Genomic DNA, 18,414 nt, shown 5'->3' on the forward strand with positions numbered 1-18,414 from the left:
GTTTTTTGGCTTCACCGTCTTAGTTATTAATTTTAACTTAATATTTTTATTCATGTACACATTTAACCTGTCTAAATTCTGGTCCAATATTTCCAGGTAGATCCACTGGAGCGCAGGACTATATCTGTGCTTACAAAATTAGATAAGTGCTCGGAGGGTGACTTGAAGTCCAAGTTGTCCGACTTGAAAACATCTGGGGCCAGATTTGTGCTGGTGAGAAATAGAACCAGCGATGAAATCATGCAGAATATACCCTTCGATCGGATCAGGTGAAATGAATGATTAATGTGAGCTGTGGCCATTAAGTGCTGAGCGCTCAACGTTTGAGGACGAATTTTTGCTTTGTTGTTTACCTGATAGAAAATTTTCAGGGAAGTAGAGGCAGAATGCTTGTCGAAATGGAATGAAGTTGATGAAACCTCCAAGGGAATTCCGGCTCTATCCCAAATTCTAGTCAGCGAAGGTTACAAAATGGTGCTTCAATCAGTTTCGCATCTCTCAACGCAAGTGCCGAGTGTGCTTTCGGAACTAAGCGAGAGTTTAATAGCCCTTGGACAGCCGTGCGAAACAGAAATGGAGAAAAAGTCTAGATTTGACGACATCTCTCGTCTCATGGGTACACGACTCCGACAACTACTAGACGGGTTGTCGCGGTATGATGATCCGAATGAGATGTTTCTCAATTCCAACACACAACTGTTGCTGAATAATTACCGCAATTTGTTTTTCGATACTCAGAAGAAAATTTTTACCAGCGAAGTCAAATCTCAGATAAAACAATCGCTGTGTAAGTCACATGAATTTGACCAAAGCTGTTTAGTCTTCAAATTAATCTCAGGTCCTCAACTATTTGAGCGTAGTAAATTGAGTACTTTAGTTGAAGAGTCGATGAACGCAGTTGTGATCCCGATGGTTTTTTGAGGACAAGTTAAAATTTTTTCAGGCTCAAATTTACTTTTTTGCTATTTGAATTTTGATTTTTTATTTACTTCAGTTCATTTCCCTTGTTAAAATGAAGGCAAACTCCACTATCGAACAGCAAAAGCGTAAAGGTCAGGAAAAATGTGATCGACTTTATCGAAAGTCGATTTTAGTGTTCAGATTTTCCAGTAGAATTAAACATGTATCCATTGATCCAGTTTTCTGAAATTGAGTTGTTCTTTCGAAAAAGTCAATCATAAATTGTTCTAGATTTTCGGACAGCTTTAAGACTATCTTTTTTATTCGAATGTTTAGGTTTATCTGTTTATTTGCGTTTATTGACTTTTCCGACTGTCTGTTGGCTATGTTCATTTTTCCTCTACAAATGATTGTTCTGAAAAATTTTAAAATTAATCCCCTTCAAATTTAATTTTCGCGTTTGAAAATTTGATTTCTTCTTCAACCAATTCATTTGGTAAAAGGAAGTGAAATTACGCTCTCCAAGTGCAAGTGGCCCGAAAAGACCTGAATGATTTTAGTTTCGTAATAAGAATTTTCTTCTAGCATGAAATTTTTACTCAAAGTTCGAACACATGCGCAGCTTAGTGTATTATTACGAAGAATTTTTTTCTAGCCTAAGTCGCAAATAAAAGTGATCAATTGGTGGCCCTTTTGGTATAAGTCAATTTAATAATTTAAGCCTTATTAAGTATAGGTAATTTAATAGCATATGTTGTTGCTTTTTGTGGCTAGTGTTAGGTCCTGTTTGAAAAAAGCAGGAATTATGAAAATGCGTGGATTTGTTGTTGTTTTTTGTGACGCTTTGAAAAATTGTGGCACTTTTTGCTGAAATTTCAGTTTTTCTCAAACACCACTGTACCGTTTTTCAAAAAATGGTACCAATGGACAAACCGGCCGCTCTTTAATGTGCCTGCATATTTTGCTAGTCTCTTTTCATTTTACCCCACGTTCTACGGCCTTTGAAAATATCTGTAGGGGGTTTTTTCACCTATTTGTTTTGCATTTTTTCATTTTCTCGAATATCAAATGCACAAATCTGAGATCAAGGTTTCAATTAAAAGAACAAAACACTGGGACTTCCTCTGCCTAAGCCGTTTTTTCCCTAATTTTGGGTAGGAAAAAAGGCCTTTTTGTTATTACCGGTTTTTTGGCAATTTTTTGTCCATATTTTGGAACCTTTGTTTTCTTCAAAAAATAACTTGTTGAATTTGAGGTTGATAGTTCATTCAAGCCAACATAGTGCTTAGGTTTTCCCTGCGTAACCTGTTTCACCCTATTTTTTTTTTTGTAGAATCGTCGATATGGACTTCGGGAAAATCAATGTTTTGAAGTTTATACCGTTTTTTATAGATTTTTTCAACACTATTTTCAAAAATTAGTAGCTAAATCTGATATAATGAGTGCATTCTAAAAACCAGGTCTTGAAAATTTTTCCTACATAAGAGCCTATTCCCATGCTTTTGTAGAGAAACTTTAATAGATTTAGGAAATGTCAAATTTTTGTTCGTTTTGTGGAATCTTTTTCACTTTTTTTCTGAACTACCCAGCCAAGTCTGACATATATAACTCAATTGAACGAGCGAATAGTAATTTTCTCCTTTAAATAGCAGATAATCTCCTACTTAAGCAGAGAAATCACTTGAGTTTTGCGTATATTCCATTTCTGTATCAGCACAACATATGATTAAACATATTAAAACAGGTACATTCAGCATTAGCTGGGCCACTAATTTAGTTCCAAGTGACCGTTGTGCAGATGCGAGGACGTGATTGACACTCTCTATTATCAGGTGGGAGACTCAAATCCGGACATTGAAAAAGTTGGATTTTTTTGCTCAAATTTTTGCTCCTTCATTGGTGGCTAGTGTTAATAAAATTACAAGTGGTCGTGGAGCAGATGTGAGGACGTGATACTCCTTTTGTCAAAATTGCTATTCAAAGTTTTTTCTCATGGTGTAATTTTATCCATTTACCTTATTTGTTTTTGTTTTGCCTGTTTAAAGCTCTTTTTTGGATTTTCCTCGCTTGTGTTTGGGAAGCGTGTAGAAATGTAGAACAGTAAGCTCAAAGAACTAATTTTAGTGTTTAATAATGATGTCTGCATTAAGTTTCAAGTCAACTATTTTTTTTGGTAGATTTTGGTATGACTAAGAGTAATGATTGTAGTGAAAACTCTTATATAGGTCTTGGTGATTTTTTCGCTTTTTTAGGAAAAAAGTCTTGAAATGCTCTAATAACTTCTGATGTGCATTCATACAAATTTTTGCATTTATGAATGCACGTAGATATATATGCACTTTTTGAGTTCAATTGAAATTGATCTGCTGAAAATTACGTAAAAAGCACTCTCCGTATACGGACGTGGAAATGGCGCGAGTTTCGAAAGTGGAATTTAGTTTTCCGATTTCCAGCGGAATAAAAACTGTACCCTTTGATCCAGTTTTCTCAAGTAGGGTTGATATTATTTAAAAAGTTTCAATCATATTTTGTTCTAGAAATTCAAAGAGCTTAAAGGGCATCTATTTTTTTCTTTGAAATTCGGAAGTTCAAAATTTTTCGACAAAGTCATTGTTTGTTGCGTTCATTACTCTTTTCCAACTTTTATAACGAGAATTGATGCAAAATTGCGGAGTCCCCTGATATCTTTGAATCCATTTCTGCAATGAAAAACGCCTTTCGCCTTTTTGTCCAAAAATATTATTCATACCCCCCGGTAATTTTTGACCCTCGCAAATTAAGTTCTGCAGAGTATTCTGACTTTTGTTTCAGCAAAAACAGTTGGAATCAATTTACCGAACTTTTTGTCGCATCCTGTGTTCAAATTGATGCTGGACCGCCTTTTGATGAATTCGGAATTGTACAAACTGACAACCCATGACTTATTATTAGGAAATTTCGAACCTAAAAGCTATCCGTTGACTTCAAACCAAAATTCTGGTTTAATGCAGTACATATCAGTGGTGATTGACTCGCTTTTAATCGAAGCTCTACAAGAGCGAAGGCTTTCTGAAAAGTTTGAGAAGAGACTTAGCAAAGATATGCTGACCATGCTGCGCAAACTGGGTGCGGAAACCAGCCAATTTTTGAAGCAGTTGATAGACGCTGAGTTAATTGCGGGCCCCTACACTGCAGACAGTTCATATATTGCTACAATTCAGAGAATAGAAGACCAAATAAAAGCGATGAAGGATAAGGACAAATCGACAGAATCCATGGGACTCGGGAGTGGGATGCAAACAGTGTGTTGTACTTTATGTTCGGTTTAGACATAAAATGAACCCTATTTTTATCATTTAGTTATTTCGAATGTCACAAACACTTTATTTCTGGTAGCGATGAATCTGTTAGTAATGAATGTTAGTAATGAATCAACAAATTTTTGTTTTTGATCGGTTTGCTGTTATTTTTTTTTGGAAAAAAAATAAACTTTTTTGAGATTTTGCATGCAATTTGAATTGAAAACTAGGTTACTTTTTGCTGTTTTTAACGCAATTTACAATAAGAGAAATTCTACATAAACTACAAAACATTGAAAACAATAGACTAGTGCAATGCCGAGTCTGTTCGGAGGCGGGGCCAAGACAGCCACTCAAACAGCGAAGTCTTCCACTCCGGGGAGAGGCCAGAAATCGGGTTCAGTCTATCTGGCTGATGATTTTTCAGTTGACTTGTCTGAGCTGGACGGGGTCTTGTCGGATAATCCTTCTGTGGAAAGTGTGGCTGTTTTCCAGATGCAAGTCAGGTAAAAAAAAATAAAAAAACCTTTAACTTCCTTGAAACTTCAACTTTCAAAAACGATAAATATTTAGCATGCGGTAGTAATAAGTACAAATAATAAGTCCTTGGGCTGCTTACGATTGCGTATCTTTAGAGATGGCTGGCATACCATCGAAATTTCCTGGGTTGGTGTATCGTTCGAACTCTTTCTCTCATGGAGTCCCTCTATTTTGATATAATTGAAGACTAGATCAATGCTTTTTATTAAAATCTTGGGATGTAGTGAGCATTGGGCGCTGAGTAGTTTATAGTTAGAAAATGATTTGAAATGACTATTAAGCCGGGAAACTGGAAGAAATTCAAGTGTGATGAAGTTCAAGTTTTTAATTATGAAGATGCATCAAAGAAAATGTTAATTTTCGAAGGTTTTGAAATAAGAGGTGAAACAAAATTTGGAATGGAGAATATTTTTCGAAAGTGACAAATTGTCGCGAGAGAAGATTTGCTGCTTTTTTGAGAGCGGCTCTTCGAACCAGGCGACAATTCGTATCACGTGCGGATTCAGCGGCAAAACATCTGTGTAAATCAAAGAAAGTGAGACAAAAAATATAAGTTTACGAAAAGAGATTAAAATCGAGAGAATCGCTCGAATAATACTTGAACAGCTCGACCAATGTTGATTGTATTTTCTGATTATTGGGAGGCACCATCTCCGGCATTTGTTTTTGCAAGTATGTTTTGCAAGTATGATTTTATGCATGTAATTATCAAAAGGGGCTCGTTTTGTTCGCAAATCTTGCTAGAATAAGCACTGATGTCATTTTTGAAATTTGGCTTACTATAAGTCCAAGAGTTACCCAAGGAGAAGGAGTGTTTGTGCTTTTCTATCTTGGTGGCGCCAATCTCAGCTCCTGTTTTTCGCGTCAACTGGCTGAGGCAGAACGAACAAAGCAGCCCTTAATAGTTGCTCTGTTGAACACATTTTCGGAAAATTTGTGATTTATGCCAACGCCAATTAACTTTTTTTAAAATTTATTTCTGGTCAAAATAGTTTTGAGATTTTTATAGCTATTTAGAATAAAAAATTTAATCAAAAAAAATCTGCAAAAAAATTGAGTTAATTTTGAATTTTTTGTTTTTCTTTGTTGATTTTTTTGTTTTTCTAGTAACTTCTCTCAAAAACTGTTGTCCTGTTTGCCTATGTTAGTATGACAGTCGAATATGCCTAAATTTTAATTTTACGTCAGATCTTTTATCGCACCATGCAGAAAAAACTATGCTAGTTTGGGAAAAAAATTGTAGATTTTTGAAGACTATGGTCGGAACATTCTGTGCTACTTGCACAGTAACCAGCTATCCTTGTATTATTTAAATTATTGTTTTTTCTTCTTAAATAGCACAAGAGAAGTAAGGCTATAGCAAAACTGTGTGATGCCTGTAGATGTCCTGGACTGCACGAGCGCTACACTGTTCAATTTAAAGTTTCGAAAGTTGAATTTAATTATTGAATTTCCCAGCAAAACAAAAGTTTTACCTATTGATCCAGTTAAAAAAACGACATAAAATATGAAAAGCAATATTTGATCAGCATAAAAAATTTCAAAAAGTTGTCCCAGTGCCGAGAAAAACTCGTAGAAAGTTTTTTGTTTTTAGTTCAATTTCGAGCTAGTTAAGCGGTCGATTTATGAGCGATATTTGAAATTTTATTGCACGAGTCGTCGCTTGTGACGAATATTTGCTTGCGAGTTGTGGAGCTTCTTTTCAAAACTTACGCTCAGTAACAGTGCCAGAATTGTTTTAAGCTTTCGAAAAGGTTCTCTTCACTGATGTGTGTTTGCGTGAAATTGTTCTTAAATTGTAGTAACGTGTGTGAAATGTTTCTCAGTCATTTCGGCCTTCGTCATCGAAAAAGTACGATTTACTGATTATTTTTTATGTTTTTTTTCAATTTGGTTTAACGGTTTGGGTAGTGATATTGTGTCGGCCACATGAAACTGAGTTATTCTAACATAACAGTGTACTATTCCGTTCTAGTCTGTTCGCTTACTGGTCGGTCTTGCAGAGACGTCTTACAGACCACGTGCATCTAGTAGTTAGAAGTGGGGTGTGTCATCAATTGAAGAACTGGGAACAACTCATGCAGCAGTTATGGAGAGAAAATAGCACGCAATACCTGCACTTACTGCAGGAGAGAGCTGAAGTGCAAGAAAAGAGGTCAATTTTGCAGCAGAGGATTATGAATTTGAAGAAGGCATCGGAGATTCTAGAAAATATGGGCGCAGAATTGTCGGACTGAATCATAACATATCCGGTGCACTCTTGTGGTCGTGCAGTCGTAAAACCATTATTGATTGGAATTGGCCTTGTTTTTTGTTTCTAAAGGAGTACATTAAAAGTGTTAGATTCGACTGATTTTTTTGTGTAAATAATGCGAGGCGGCATGTAAAATTGTCTTTGAATATCGTAATTTAATATTTCACTTATTGTTTTTTGTTCATAAATGAGCGAACGCAACACAGATAGAAGTTAAGAAATGACCCGAAGAATAGAAGATAAAGCAGTTGTCATCCATAAAAATAATTTCAGGTGAATGAAAATATAAAATAGTAAAGTTTGATGAGCTTTTGGGCTTGAAATTTGGGAGAGTATGCGCCGCTTAGACAGTGAGTTTTATCTGTCGAAATTAACAGCGCTTGACAACTAATGATAATAAATTTCTTACTAAACTTCATTGATAAAGTTGTTTTTCTCGACTAATTTGTTTTGATGAGTTTTAAGTGGGAGCGGGTTGGCAAAGCCATGAGTATTTGTCTTCTATTTTTGGAAAGCGACGATGAATTGTTACGTCTCCGCCTCACAATCGATTGTTTGGACGTTCGAGGGTCACCATGATCCGTGTTCGTTGCTTTTGAGTGTGAGGCAACATTACCCAGCCCAGAAAAATAGCCAAAATAATTTGTATGTAATTCTTAAGCAGGGGAGCAACAGCGGTTCTCCATGAAGATTAGAACAGCTCGTATGTTGGTTCCTTCCCCTGTGAATAAATAGTCCTAATCTCTTATTTTGATAAATTTGAGAATATCAGTGGTTAATTTTTAAGAATAATGAACGTAGTGAAGACTCTTATATAGGTCTTGCTGATTGTTTTTTTTTTTTTTCAGGAAAAGTCTTAAAAGTCTCCAATAACTACAGATGTGCATTCATACATATTGATGCATTTATTAATGCACTTAGGTATATATGCGCTTTTTGAGTTCAATTGAAATTAATCTACTGAAAGTGACGTAAAAACGCTCTCTAAATACGAAAGTGGAAATGGCTCGAAAAAACGTGAACGATTTCTAGTTTCAAAAGTGGAATTTAATTTTTTAGATATCCAGCGGAATAAAAACTTTTTTCTAGTTGGGTTCATGTTATCAAAAAATTGCCGATCATAAATTGTTCTGGAAATTCAAAGAGCTTAAAGGGCATGTATTTTCTTCTTTGTAATTCGAAAGATGAGATTTTTTCAAGAACGTCAGTGTTTTTTTTATGTTGACTTGCGTTCACTACTCTTTTCCAATCTTCGATTGGCTATGTGTATAATTAAGGAAATCAGTTAAGCTTGGATTAGTAAGCGTTATCGAATATAAAAAGGCTCTTCAAGTAGCACGTAATCGCCTTCCGACTAAAGTTTTTTCTGTTTGAGCGTCGATAAAAATTGAAAAAGGAAAAAGTATATAGTTTTTGGTTTGGGCAATCATTGTCTCAAATGAAATGTTGAATAACAGTTTTGGTCTTAGCTTGAATCTTAATACCAAACTTTGCTGCCTGACTACTTTTATAATAAATAAAAGAAACCTATATTTAAGTGTTAATGAAGGAATTAAATTTTCAGCGTTTGTATATACAGCCGTGCTTCTTCTGTTTGTTCGTTTTTTTTTCACGCTCAAATTGATGCTTTGATGTGAATTTAATAATTCAAAAAATTTTGTCGACCTTTGTTAGGGTCAAACAAATTGATCTTCCGAGCTCTTCCAAGGCCCTTTTCTTCTCAATTTTCTCCGCTGCAGGCAATTTGTTGAAAAACACGCCCAAATTGGACGTAAGGGACCCGAAAAATTGCGTTTTTTCGGCGAGCTCACCCTCCCCCCCTGAAAAGGTTTTTGCGTTGGCGCCTTAAGAAAAACTTGATGGTCGTTCAGCCAAATTTGGAAGTATTAAATTAGTACCAAAGGGGGACCCTTTTGGGTGGGCAATGGTCAAATACCTGAAAGTGGGCCTGCGCCCCTCCTGAATCCACTACACTACTGTTATTAAGTTCAAAATTGATCCCGTGTGTTAAATTAGGTTAGTTTCTGGAAAAAATCCCGTAGATGGCTATATGGGTTTAAAGTGAAAGTTTATTCATATATTCTGTTGGAATATAAATCCCCATGCTCCTTTTTTTATTGTGCTTTTCAAATGCAGATTCGCTTAGTTTGAAACTATCGAATTAATTTTCTAAAACAGCGCGTTGTTCATTAACACTAAGTGCTCGCATCAATTAAATACTACTTTTTCATGAGCTTCTGATGTTTCATAATCTTGAAGGCTTATAATGAACGTCGAGGTTTTCTAAAAAAAATAAAATCAAACCGCTGAAAGCTTAGCTTGGTCAATGTTCTAAATGTCCTGATCAACCCTACTGACTCATTCAATTAAAAACCTCTTCGTTTATCAGCACTTCGGAGTTATAAAATTGTTTTGATAAAATTGAAATTTTACGACTGCAGAATTCAAATGAACGATACTGAATCCACTACTGTAATTATGCGTCTAAATCGATTTAGTGTTCTCTCCTTGCTTTAGTTCTAGGAAAAAATCCCGTGGGTGTCAGAATGGTTCAAAGTTTATTCGCATATTTTCTTGGTTTTTAAAGCTCTATGTTACTTTTTTTGTGCTTAAGTGCAGCTTCGCTTTTGTAAAGGCATAGGTCATTTTCTAAAACAGGGACTAGTTCAGTAAGGCTATGTCTTTGTAGAATGGCATCAGATAAGTACTACTTTTTTCATGAGAGGCTGGTGTTTTTTAATCGTAAAGCCCTAATATTAACGTTGAGCTTTTCTAGAAAACAAAGTCAAGCCGCTAAAAAGTTAGCTCGGTCTGTTTAAAATATGTCTTGAAAAACTCTACCGCCTCTCTGAATGAAAAATTTCTTTCTTCATTAACATTTTGTTTTAAAAAATTGTTTTTGCAAAAATATGGTTTTAAAGAATACATAATCTCACTGGACCTTGTGCGGATCTACGATTATCGCAAAAAGGTCTAATTTTACTGTCGATTTTTTCAAGTAAATCCAATTGGCTTTTTAAAATCTCCGTTTCTGAAAAATCAGTTTTTGCTGAAAAGGTTGAGCCGTCTGTCAATTTCATGAAAAAAAAAGTTGTTTTTTCACTGTTTAATCATTAAATTGCGTTTTTTTTGCGCTCTTCAAATGAAACTTGATATTTTAGAGTTAATTCTGCAGTACATATCTTCGTTCATCGGCGCTTAGTAGTTAAATAGTGTTTTGAGAAAGTTAAACTTCTACGACTGCAGAAATTCTTTGAACCATTTGCGGATTTAGCATTTTTGCAAAGGAGTCAGATTTTTTTCGTCGATTTTTGCAGGTAGATTAATATTGATTTTTCAAAATCTCGCTGTCTTCGCAAAATCAATTTAGCATAAAAATATCCAATTTTGTCGAGACATCGACAAATTTAAAATTTTGGTTAACCTAGTTTTTTCATAACTTCTATCACTTCTCTCGGCTTCTTATTTTTTAAAGTTTTCGTTGCATCATAAGTGGTGCGAAGCTGTGCTTCGCCTTTGTGTATATTTTACTCAGCAATTCGTAATTCGAGGGGAGTTCCCGCAAATTTGGATCAATTCTGGCGAAAAATTTTTTGAGCCTTAAAATTGGCATAAACTTCAAGTAAGTTATTCCAGGAGACAATTTTATTGCGTTGATAAAACAGATAATTTTTTATAACGGGGTATAAGTTTATGGTATAAAAAACCCGGAGGGGGCCATTCAGAACCCCAAAGTTTATGAAAAGTCGATTTGTGTTGCGGGGGTCCCGACAAATAAGTAGTGCAGAATATTAGGCCAAATTGGGATAGGAATAATAGAATATAACTTGCCATCCAGTATTGTGGAAAGCGTTCTCATCCCCTCAGAAGTGCACACTCGCTTGCCCGAGTATCTATCTATAGACTTCGGACTCTATTGTCGATAATAAATAAGCAAAATATGGTCTCCGTTTAACAACTCCGTTTTCTCTAATTGCTTCAACTGTCTAAATTTTTTTCATTGTATTTTACTAAGACTCTTATTTTGTCAGCTCTTTCAAGATCGGTAGAATATCAAATCAATTAGCTTATTGCAAATGCCAGTTTGCCCATGATTGCGTCCTGAATCATGATAGCACTATAGCGTTCTTAACACGCAGAAGTCTGCATTCGCTTCAAAACCTTGCGGAAGGAATTATAGCGCACTGCGTTTTGTTTTACAATACTGTCATCATCGACTTGAAGATACGCTACCAGGAAAGGTGCCAAACCGTTTGAGTGTTGTGTCCTCGTTTTTTATTAAGAGTAATGAACGTAGTGACTACTCTTATATAGGTCTTGCTGATTTTTTTTTCAGGGTTTTTCGCGGTTTGACATGTGGTTTTTTTAAGTGCAGAAAATTTCCTCTGTTAAAAGGAAGGCAAACTCCACTATCGAACAGCAAAAGTGTAAAGGTCGACTTCTGATTTCGAAAATGGAAATTAATTATCAGTTTTCCCAGCGAAATAAAAGTTATACGCATTGATTCAGTTTTCTCAAATTGGGTTAGTGTTTACAAAAAAGTGCCCATCTTAAGTTCTACAAGATCAAAGTTTTAAGGCCATCTTTTTTCTTCGAAGTTCAAAAGTTGAAGGATCTTGAAAAAACAAGTCACTTTTTTCAGTTTCCTTGCGTTCATGACTCTTTTCCAACTGTTATTTGGCTCATGTTATGTATATTTCGAATTTTTAGAACATTTGTTGTCTTTGCTTATGAAAACGTAGATGTTTAAATAATGAATGGTTTGAAACTGTGACTAGGTCAAGAAAACTTTCACAGAACTTCACATCGAGTTAACTTTGAAATCACGGTAATGTTGTGAAATATTGAAAAATTATCACATTAAATTGGATATTTTGATCCAAATTCTTTAGTGCAGTCATTTTTATACAATGCATGAAATATTTTTGACCGTTTGCGAGATCCAAATTTTTAAGTGCAGTCATTTTAGTGATAAAATATTTTTGACCGTTTGCGAGATCTGACTAAAAAGGGGAAACCTGTTTAAAAGGTTGATCATAAAGTATTGAGCAAAACATAACTACTACACTTCCAATCATCTCAGATCGTCATTTTTGCGGTAGATTTTTGCTCCGACCGCAAATCATATTCAAAAAAATCTCGTTAAATTTTGTTAAATTTTTGCTAAATTGTCTGTAGTCGTCAATGTGATAGAATCTTATTGCGCCATCGTATTTGCATTTAGCATAGTGTTAAGGCATTTGCTTTAAAGCATCAAGGCAAAGATAGGGATTGAGGGCTAGCTCTGGCTTGACATCTAGCGTCAAGTATACATACTACAAACTGACCAAATTTGGCTCTCATAATGTTGCTACCATGGAAGTTCTTTACGTCAGAAACCACCTTGAACCACAAAAAAACTTCACTCAACAAAATAGCAGCCTTGTAATAATTTGCAGTAACTAGTAAAGTTAGGAATTATTTTTAGTGTTATTACAGTAGTTTTGGTTCAGAAAGTCGCAACAGAAGTCTCCCAGCTCTAGCAAAAAAAATTTGGCCGGCAACCTTCGATGAGTTGGCGTTTGACTAGTTTTTCTCAGTAAACATATAACACGGAGAAACACTTGTATTTTCTTTTGCAAGTAGTAAGTGAGCTTTGTTGGAGCATTACTGCTATATGTTTGGACATCTATGTGCCGCTTTCTCTTATATCGCTGTTTTCTCCATGAGTTTATTATTAATTTTTCGAAAATAATAATATCGAAAAGTTTTCAAAAACAGCTATTCTCGAAAACTAGAAGGTTTTGGTAATTAAAAAAGCTCGCAATGCATTTTTTACAGATATGAGAACAAGTTTCAAAATTTCGTAGATATGATACACATATACAGCCAGCAAGTTATTTTTTTGAATATATCATCACAGTGATGTTGCCGTTTAAAAAAACTTTAATATTTTCTTTTGCAAAATGAAAATAAAGTTCAAAACGGTGAACAACTCAATCTGGACTCTGGGTAAATGTTACTGGCCCTTCTATCCTTAGACTAGCTAACCTTGTCGGTGAAGCTTCTGAAAAAACTAAAATTAGTCATTATTACAATAATAAAGTTTGTATTTTGTACCTAAAATAAAATATTCAATAATTTTCTGTCGATGTTTTTTCCGATGCATATTCTGTCCTCGCTTGTATGTATTGATTATTCATTTTTCTGACATGCTGATTGTTTTTGAATTGTATAGAGAATGGACAATGCAGAAGGTCGACGGATGACCTCAGACAGAATTTGTTCAAACTGAGACACCAACTGGTCGGTTTGGATGACAATGGAGGGAGTCTAAAGGCCAAGGCCAACAGCTGCAGTTCAACGCCATCACCTTCAGGAGAAAGAATTGGCGAAAGTGAAAGGCTGAAGTCCCCTCCATCGTCGTCTACATCACGCTCATCGACTAGGACTGCTGCGGGTGATGGAGAAGAATTAGTATCGATATCTGGCCAGGGTTTTGTTACGGAAAAGGCATCTGAGCAGGAGTCCCAAAAGGTACGACTCAAGTTGTTGAAGCATAATAATAATTCGTCTGCAGACATAATCTTCAAGCTTTTTAGTAGGGGAAAATGTGTAACAAAAATTGTTAGTTAGAATGTTTAAGCGAAGGGCATTATTGATTTTTTTAGGTGAAGGCCTAATGTCTAGATAGATTGTTTTGATTTTATAGCAAACATCGGCAAAGTCTACAATTGAATGATCGACTCGCTCGATTAAAGTTGAAATTATTTCGTTAAACGTTTTCTTTTTTTTGAAAAACGCTCTCATATTTCCTCTTGATATCCCAGTTAGCGGAAGAAGCTTTCTTTTGCAATTAACTGGTTACAAATTGGGTTCCCAAAATATAGATGGGTCCTCTTGGCAAAGGCTTAGTGTGCCTTTAAATAAATCTACGGAAACATTGCATTTTTCAGCCTTTCACGGAAACTATGGGACCCAATTTATTTTTGACAGAAAAACATCAGTTTTGTAAAACAGTCATGTTTCCAAACTGTATTCGCCATTAAATTCGTTACGCACATTTTTTATTGCTCGTTTTGACGGAAACGATATAAATCAAACGGCCATGAAACTGTCATGAAAGTCTATGAAACGAGAATAATAATCAGAGACGTATAGATTTTGACTGCAAACCATTTGGTGTTGCCGACGCTACCGTCAAAATAATTAGGCGATCAACGTCAGTCAAGATTCTGACTTTGAACTAGATAAAAGGACGAAAATTGTCTGTGGGGTAATTAATTGTCTGTTGGGGTAATTCATCCAAGTCCCCACATTTTTAGTGTAAAAAACACTAGAGAAGCAGCCATGGGCCTGGGGTGATTTCGAACCCAGGTCTTTTGTCCACTGGTCACATAATATGTAAGCAGTTTTCCAGCACTGGTATAAATAGCTGCTTAATTTCGGTTGTTCTCGCTGAAGCCAGCAGCTCCTCGTTACGAATTATTGCTTGACTAAAGTAATGCCTTAACTGTTCGACGTAATTTTTTTGATTTTGCGGGCCTGTCACATTTATGAATTGCTTGCAATTTTGTCTCTTGCATATTCCTATCGCTAAACAGTTTTGTAACTGTGGTTTGAATTTTTTCAATCATATTAAAGGTGTTAGGGAGTCTTACAATCAACAGCGGGGCGCCAAACAACTAAGATGTGTAGGATAGGTGAGAGAGCTAGTAACGGGAAACGAAATCAAGTGAAACTGACCCGAATCAAGCGCAACCCCTAGGAGCACACCTGAGATTAAGAAATCCTCTGAACATTATTTGATTATAGGACAAACGAAAAGGAGAAATGCCTAACCCATGGATTTTTATTGCAAGCCAATTCTAAACATGTTGTACCGATTGAGATATTTGAAGTTGTCATGCGAGTATGTTGCTTGAAATAATTTTTTTTTCCAATCGATACAAATAGCGAAAATTATTGATTTAAAACATCATTTAGAACTTTTCAAAGTGTTTTCAGATTATATGGCTTGAATTCCATTTTTGCGAAGTGATTTAAGCTATAGGAATTTTTTCAAATGTGAAGTTTTCAGCACTTGAATTGTTTGATAAAACAGCTTGCGAAGTAAACAGTTTTTTTAAATTTTTTTGGCGAACAGTTGCAAGGTAAAGAGCTACTAGGAAGATAAATTATTTATTTTTTTTTACCTTAAAACTTGTTGAAACCACATGAAATTTCCGACTACGGTACTTTTTTTTGCGAATAAAGTCAAATATCAAAAATGAAGTTAAACACTGTAAGATTTAAACACTGGCTTCAAAAATGTTAGAGCGAAACAATTAAAAAAGGTATCAAATTATCTTGAATTTTTTCAAAGCTAGTCTCTTGATTTTTTAATCTTTGCAATCGGAGTCAAGCTGATCAAGCTAGCGTGAAATATTCGATGATACCGTTGCTTGCTGAAAAAGTAATGTATACAGTTACAAGCTATCAAAAAAGTTGATCTTATGCAACTTGAATAAGATCAATTTTTTTGATAGCTTGAAACTGTATACATTACTTTTTCAGCAAGCAGACGAATACTTTGCTGTAAAGCTGATTTTGATTTTGAGATGCGATTTGGGCTAGTATATCAACCCGCCCGACATTTATTTGACAATTATTTGCCTCCTTTGATGATTTCAAAATGCTTGTTTTTGTTGAACATAGCAAGCATGCACAACCTCATTCGAAATCGTTCAAAGTTGCGCTGCCCTATTTGCTCGCTTGATTTTTTTGGGTCAATACAAGGTTGCACAATGAACTTGAAGTATTAAAATTTTTATTACCCGAACAACTTGTTTACAAATATGCAAACCTTTTTTGCAAACCCGAATTTGACTATCAAATCACCTTGACATAATTAATTATTCCATCGTTTGAATAGCTTGATTGAGAAACCTTTTTTTTTATATTCAGTGACATTGCTGAAATTGATTGCTCTGAAACAATTACTTTTTTTGAATCAATTCAAGTGATTTGATTCAAGCTATCAATTATTGTTTAGGTTTAGTTTCCACTTTGATTCAAGCTATGAAGTAAGTTTTTATTGGTTGTTAAGTTAACTTTCATCTCAGTCCATAAATGTTGTGACTCGGTTCAAGCTTTCAATAAAAATTGAATTGATTTCAGAGACTGAAAATTTACACTTTTGTTTGACCGAATCAAGTCATCAAAGTGATCTGCGATGATTCAAAATTTTTCAATTCGAAGTACTTTTTTATTTATTTTTTTTCAGATCTAAGTCGAGCAAGAAAAGCAAGTGTCAAAAGACCCTTTATTGCTATCTTGAAAAACTTAGTAGCTTCAAAATGTCAGTTCAACGTTTAAATTTTTTATCAAGCTCCTTTGCAAAATTGCCAGGTATCAACGCTGGAGCTGTTTGCTTATAAATTGATTGAACTGATTTGAGCTATCAAAAGAGCTTGAACGATTTCTTAAGTTTCAGTCGTTCGGTTGCTTCAAGAAAATTTCGCTTTCAAAAATTTTTGCTCATAGATAACTTCCATGCCTGGAATGGCAAATGTCCAGGATGAAAATCTGGCCAGGATCTGTTTTTTTTTCAGCATGAATTTTTTCCGCTTTAAATGAATAATTGTCGATCCACCGTGCCTTCTTTTTGTTGATAAATGATTTGATCATCGGACCTCTTTGAAATATCGCCCGTGTTTTGAGGTGTTAAATGAGTTTTCTTGTTGTCAAAGCGTAATATAGAACAAGACTGCTCGTATCAGGGCAAAGCCCGGAGTGTTCCAACTGCTTTTTAAGGTCAATGGAGCAATAATAACACGAAAAAATTAAATGTAATTAAATACAACTATTTTTTTTAAATTTGAATCTTCTTGTGTTAATCAACCCCCCACACGACATATAAAGTACAAAAGTATAATTTATGCTCCTAGTGTCAAATCATTTATGGCAATAAAGCTGTCTTGAAACAATTTGAAACAATTTAAAAAACTGATTAAATCTCCGCTTACGCGTTAGTAGCGCGGAACATATCGCCTGTTGATTGTCCTAAATTGGCCTATATGGCAATCTTGGAACCCCCATAACTTTACAAAAAATGTTCACAGGTGAAACATTTTTTCAAATTTAAGCTCAGTACAACAATACTTTTTAATTTATTTTTATAAAAATTCCGTCAAAAAGGCTATATAAAAGTCGATATAAAATTGTCTGAAGAAAAAAAACCACCCGAGCACAAAGATTTCGTATTAGAAACTGTAATTCGACTGTGGTTAATCTTGAAAATTTTGAATTTTGATTTTAACTTTTTTTCATAAATTGGAGTAAGTAAGTTTTCAAAAATGATTCTATCGCCTGGTTTGAGTTTGTCAAATCGGCTTTTTGGAATCATTACATTTGCGAAGTACAAACATTCTTTTTTTCCAACTTAAGTCGCAAGTATTTATGTCATTTTTGGGGCACTTTTACAGCTTTTTCGTAGCATGTGCTTTGACATTCGAATAGTAATAAGTTAACACAGTTGATGCATTTTTAATTCTTTAAATGAATCGAAAAAAAGTGATTTGTTTCTAACAACATAACAGTAATGAAAACTCGGTTTCAGAAATTTTCTAACTCTATATCTAGCAATTCTTTGAAATGCATAATTTATACACAATGTGGCTTTATGCTTTGCGATTTCTTATATGCAACGTTAGTGTGGAGGCCTTCAGCTTGTTATATTTCAAATTATTACAAGCAAAATTGAGTCTATTTGTATTTGGTGCCACTTTTGCTGAATAGCATTGGCAATTTATTAGCATATATAGCTGCTTTATTCGTTACTAGCCTTTGTCGGTTTTTAAGTTTTCGTGGCTGAGTGAATAGTGCGTTAGACTCAAAATCTCTTGATTGCAGTAGGTCAACGATTCGAATCCTATACGTATCCGAGTTCTTGCTAATTCGAGGCTTATTTCTACTCCTTTTTGTATTTTTCTTGATAGAGCTGCTTTTTGGTCGTTCTCTTGCACGTGGTTGCGAAGCGCAGCTTCTCCTCTGTGCAAGAATTAAAGAAAAGCTACATTTTAGCTACTATAAAAACTTTGAAGGTATAAATTATTTCGCTTTCGCAGTTTTACTGTCAATTTTTGTGCCTAAAGACTACAAATTTGAGGAACTTTTTTAGCCCCTTTTTTCTTTTTTTTCTAGCCCGGATATTCAAAATGCTAACACTTTTCAATTACTTGTTATCGCAAACATGAAGCGCTACATGGGCATTCCCACTCCAGACTTCCACTAGTTTTTGATTGTTTTGGTTAAGAGTTATCAAAGTCAAAGAAATAACTGACTATTTTTTCTGCTGCATCCTTTTTGCGCTAGCACAATTTGAGAAATTTTGGTATTCAATATTTTTTAGTTCAATATTTAGAACCTTGAACGTGATTGTTTGTTCGGACAATCATAATTCCTTTTTCTCTGCGTAAAATA

General features: G+C 34.8%; 2 protein-coding genes across 3 annotated transcripts in view; both read left to right on the forward strand.

Annotated features, from left to right (window-relative positions):
- Window positions 1-18,414, forward strand: part of LOC134844272 (meiosis-specific nuclear structural protein 1-like) — a 310,596-nt gene that overhangs the window by 69,403 nt on the left and 222,779 nt on the right. The window lies entirely within an intron of this gene.
- Window positions 95-7,118, forward strand: LOC134844273 (uncharacterized). Its single transcript, XM_063860870.1, has 5 exons — window positions 95-269; window positions 372-787; window positions 3,712-4,181; window positions 4,485-4,684; window positions 6,694-7,118. Exons 1-5 carry the CDS (start codon window positions 241-243, stop codon window positions 6,953-6,955), a joined length of 1,377 nt encoding a protein of 458 aa, XP_063716940.1. The 5' UTR covers window positions 95-240; the 3' UTR covers window positions 6,956-7,118.

The sequence above is a fragment of the Symsagittifera roscoffensis genome, chromosome 4 (assembly GCF_963678635.1).
Source record: "Symsagittifera roscoffensis chromosome 4, txSymRosc1.1, whole genome shotgun sequence".
Classification (NCBI taxonomy): domain Eukaryota; kingdom Metazoa; phylum Xenacoelomorpha; order Acoela; family Convolutidae; genus Symsagittifera; species Symsagittifera roscoffensis.

Excerpts from the sequence above, each read along its gene's own strand:
- LOC134844273 (XM_063860870.1), top strand. The coding sequence starts at position 241 with ATGCAGAATATACCCTTCGATCGGATCAG. Across the intron at positions 4,182-4,484 it reads TCGGGAGTGGGATGCAAACA|ACTAGTGCAATGCCGAGTCT; the intron begins GTGTGTTGTACT and ends TGAAAACAATAG. Across the intron at positions 4,685-6,693 it reads GTTTTCCAGATGCAAGTCAG|TCTGTTCGCTTACTGGTCGG; the intron begins GTAAAAAAAAAT and ends ATTCCGTTCTAG.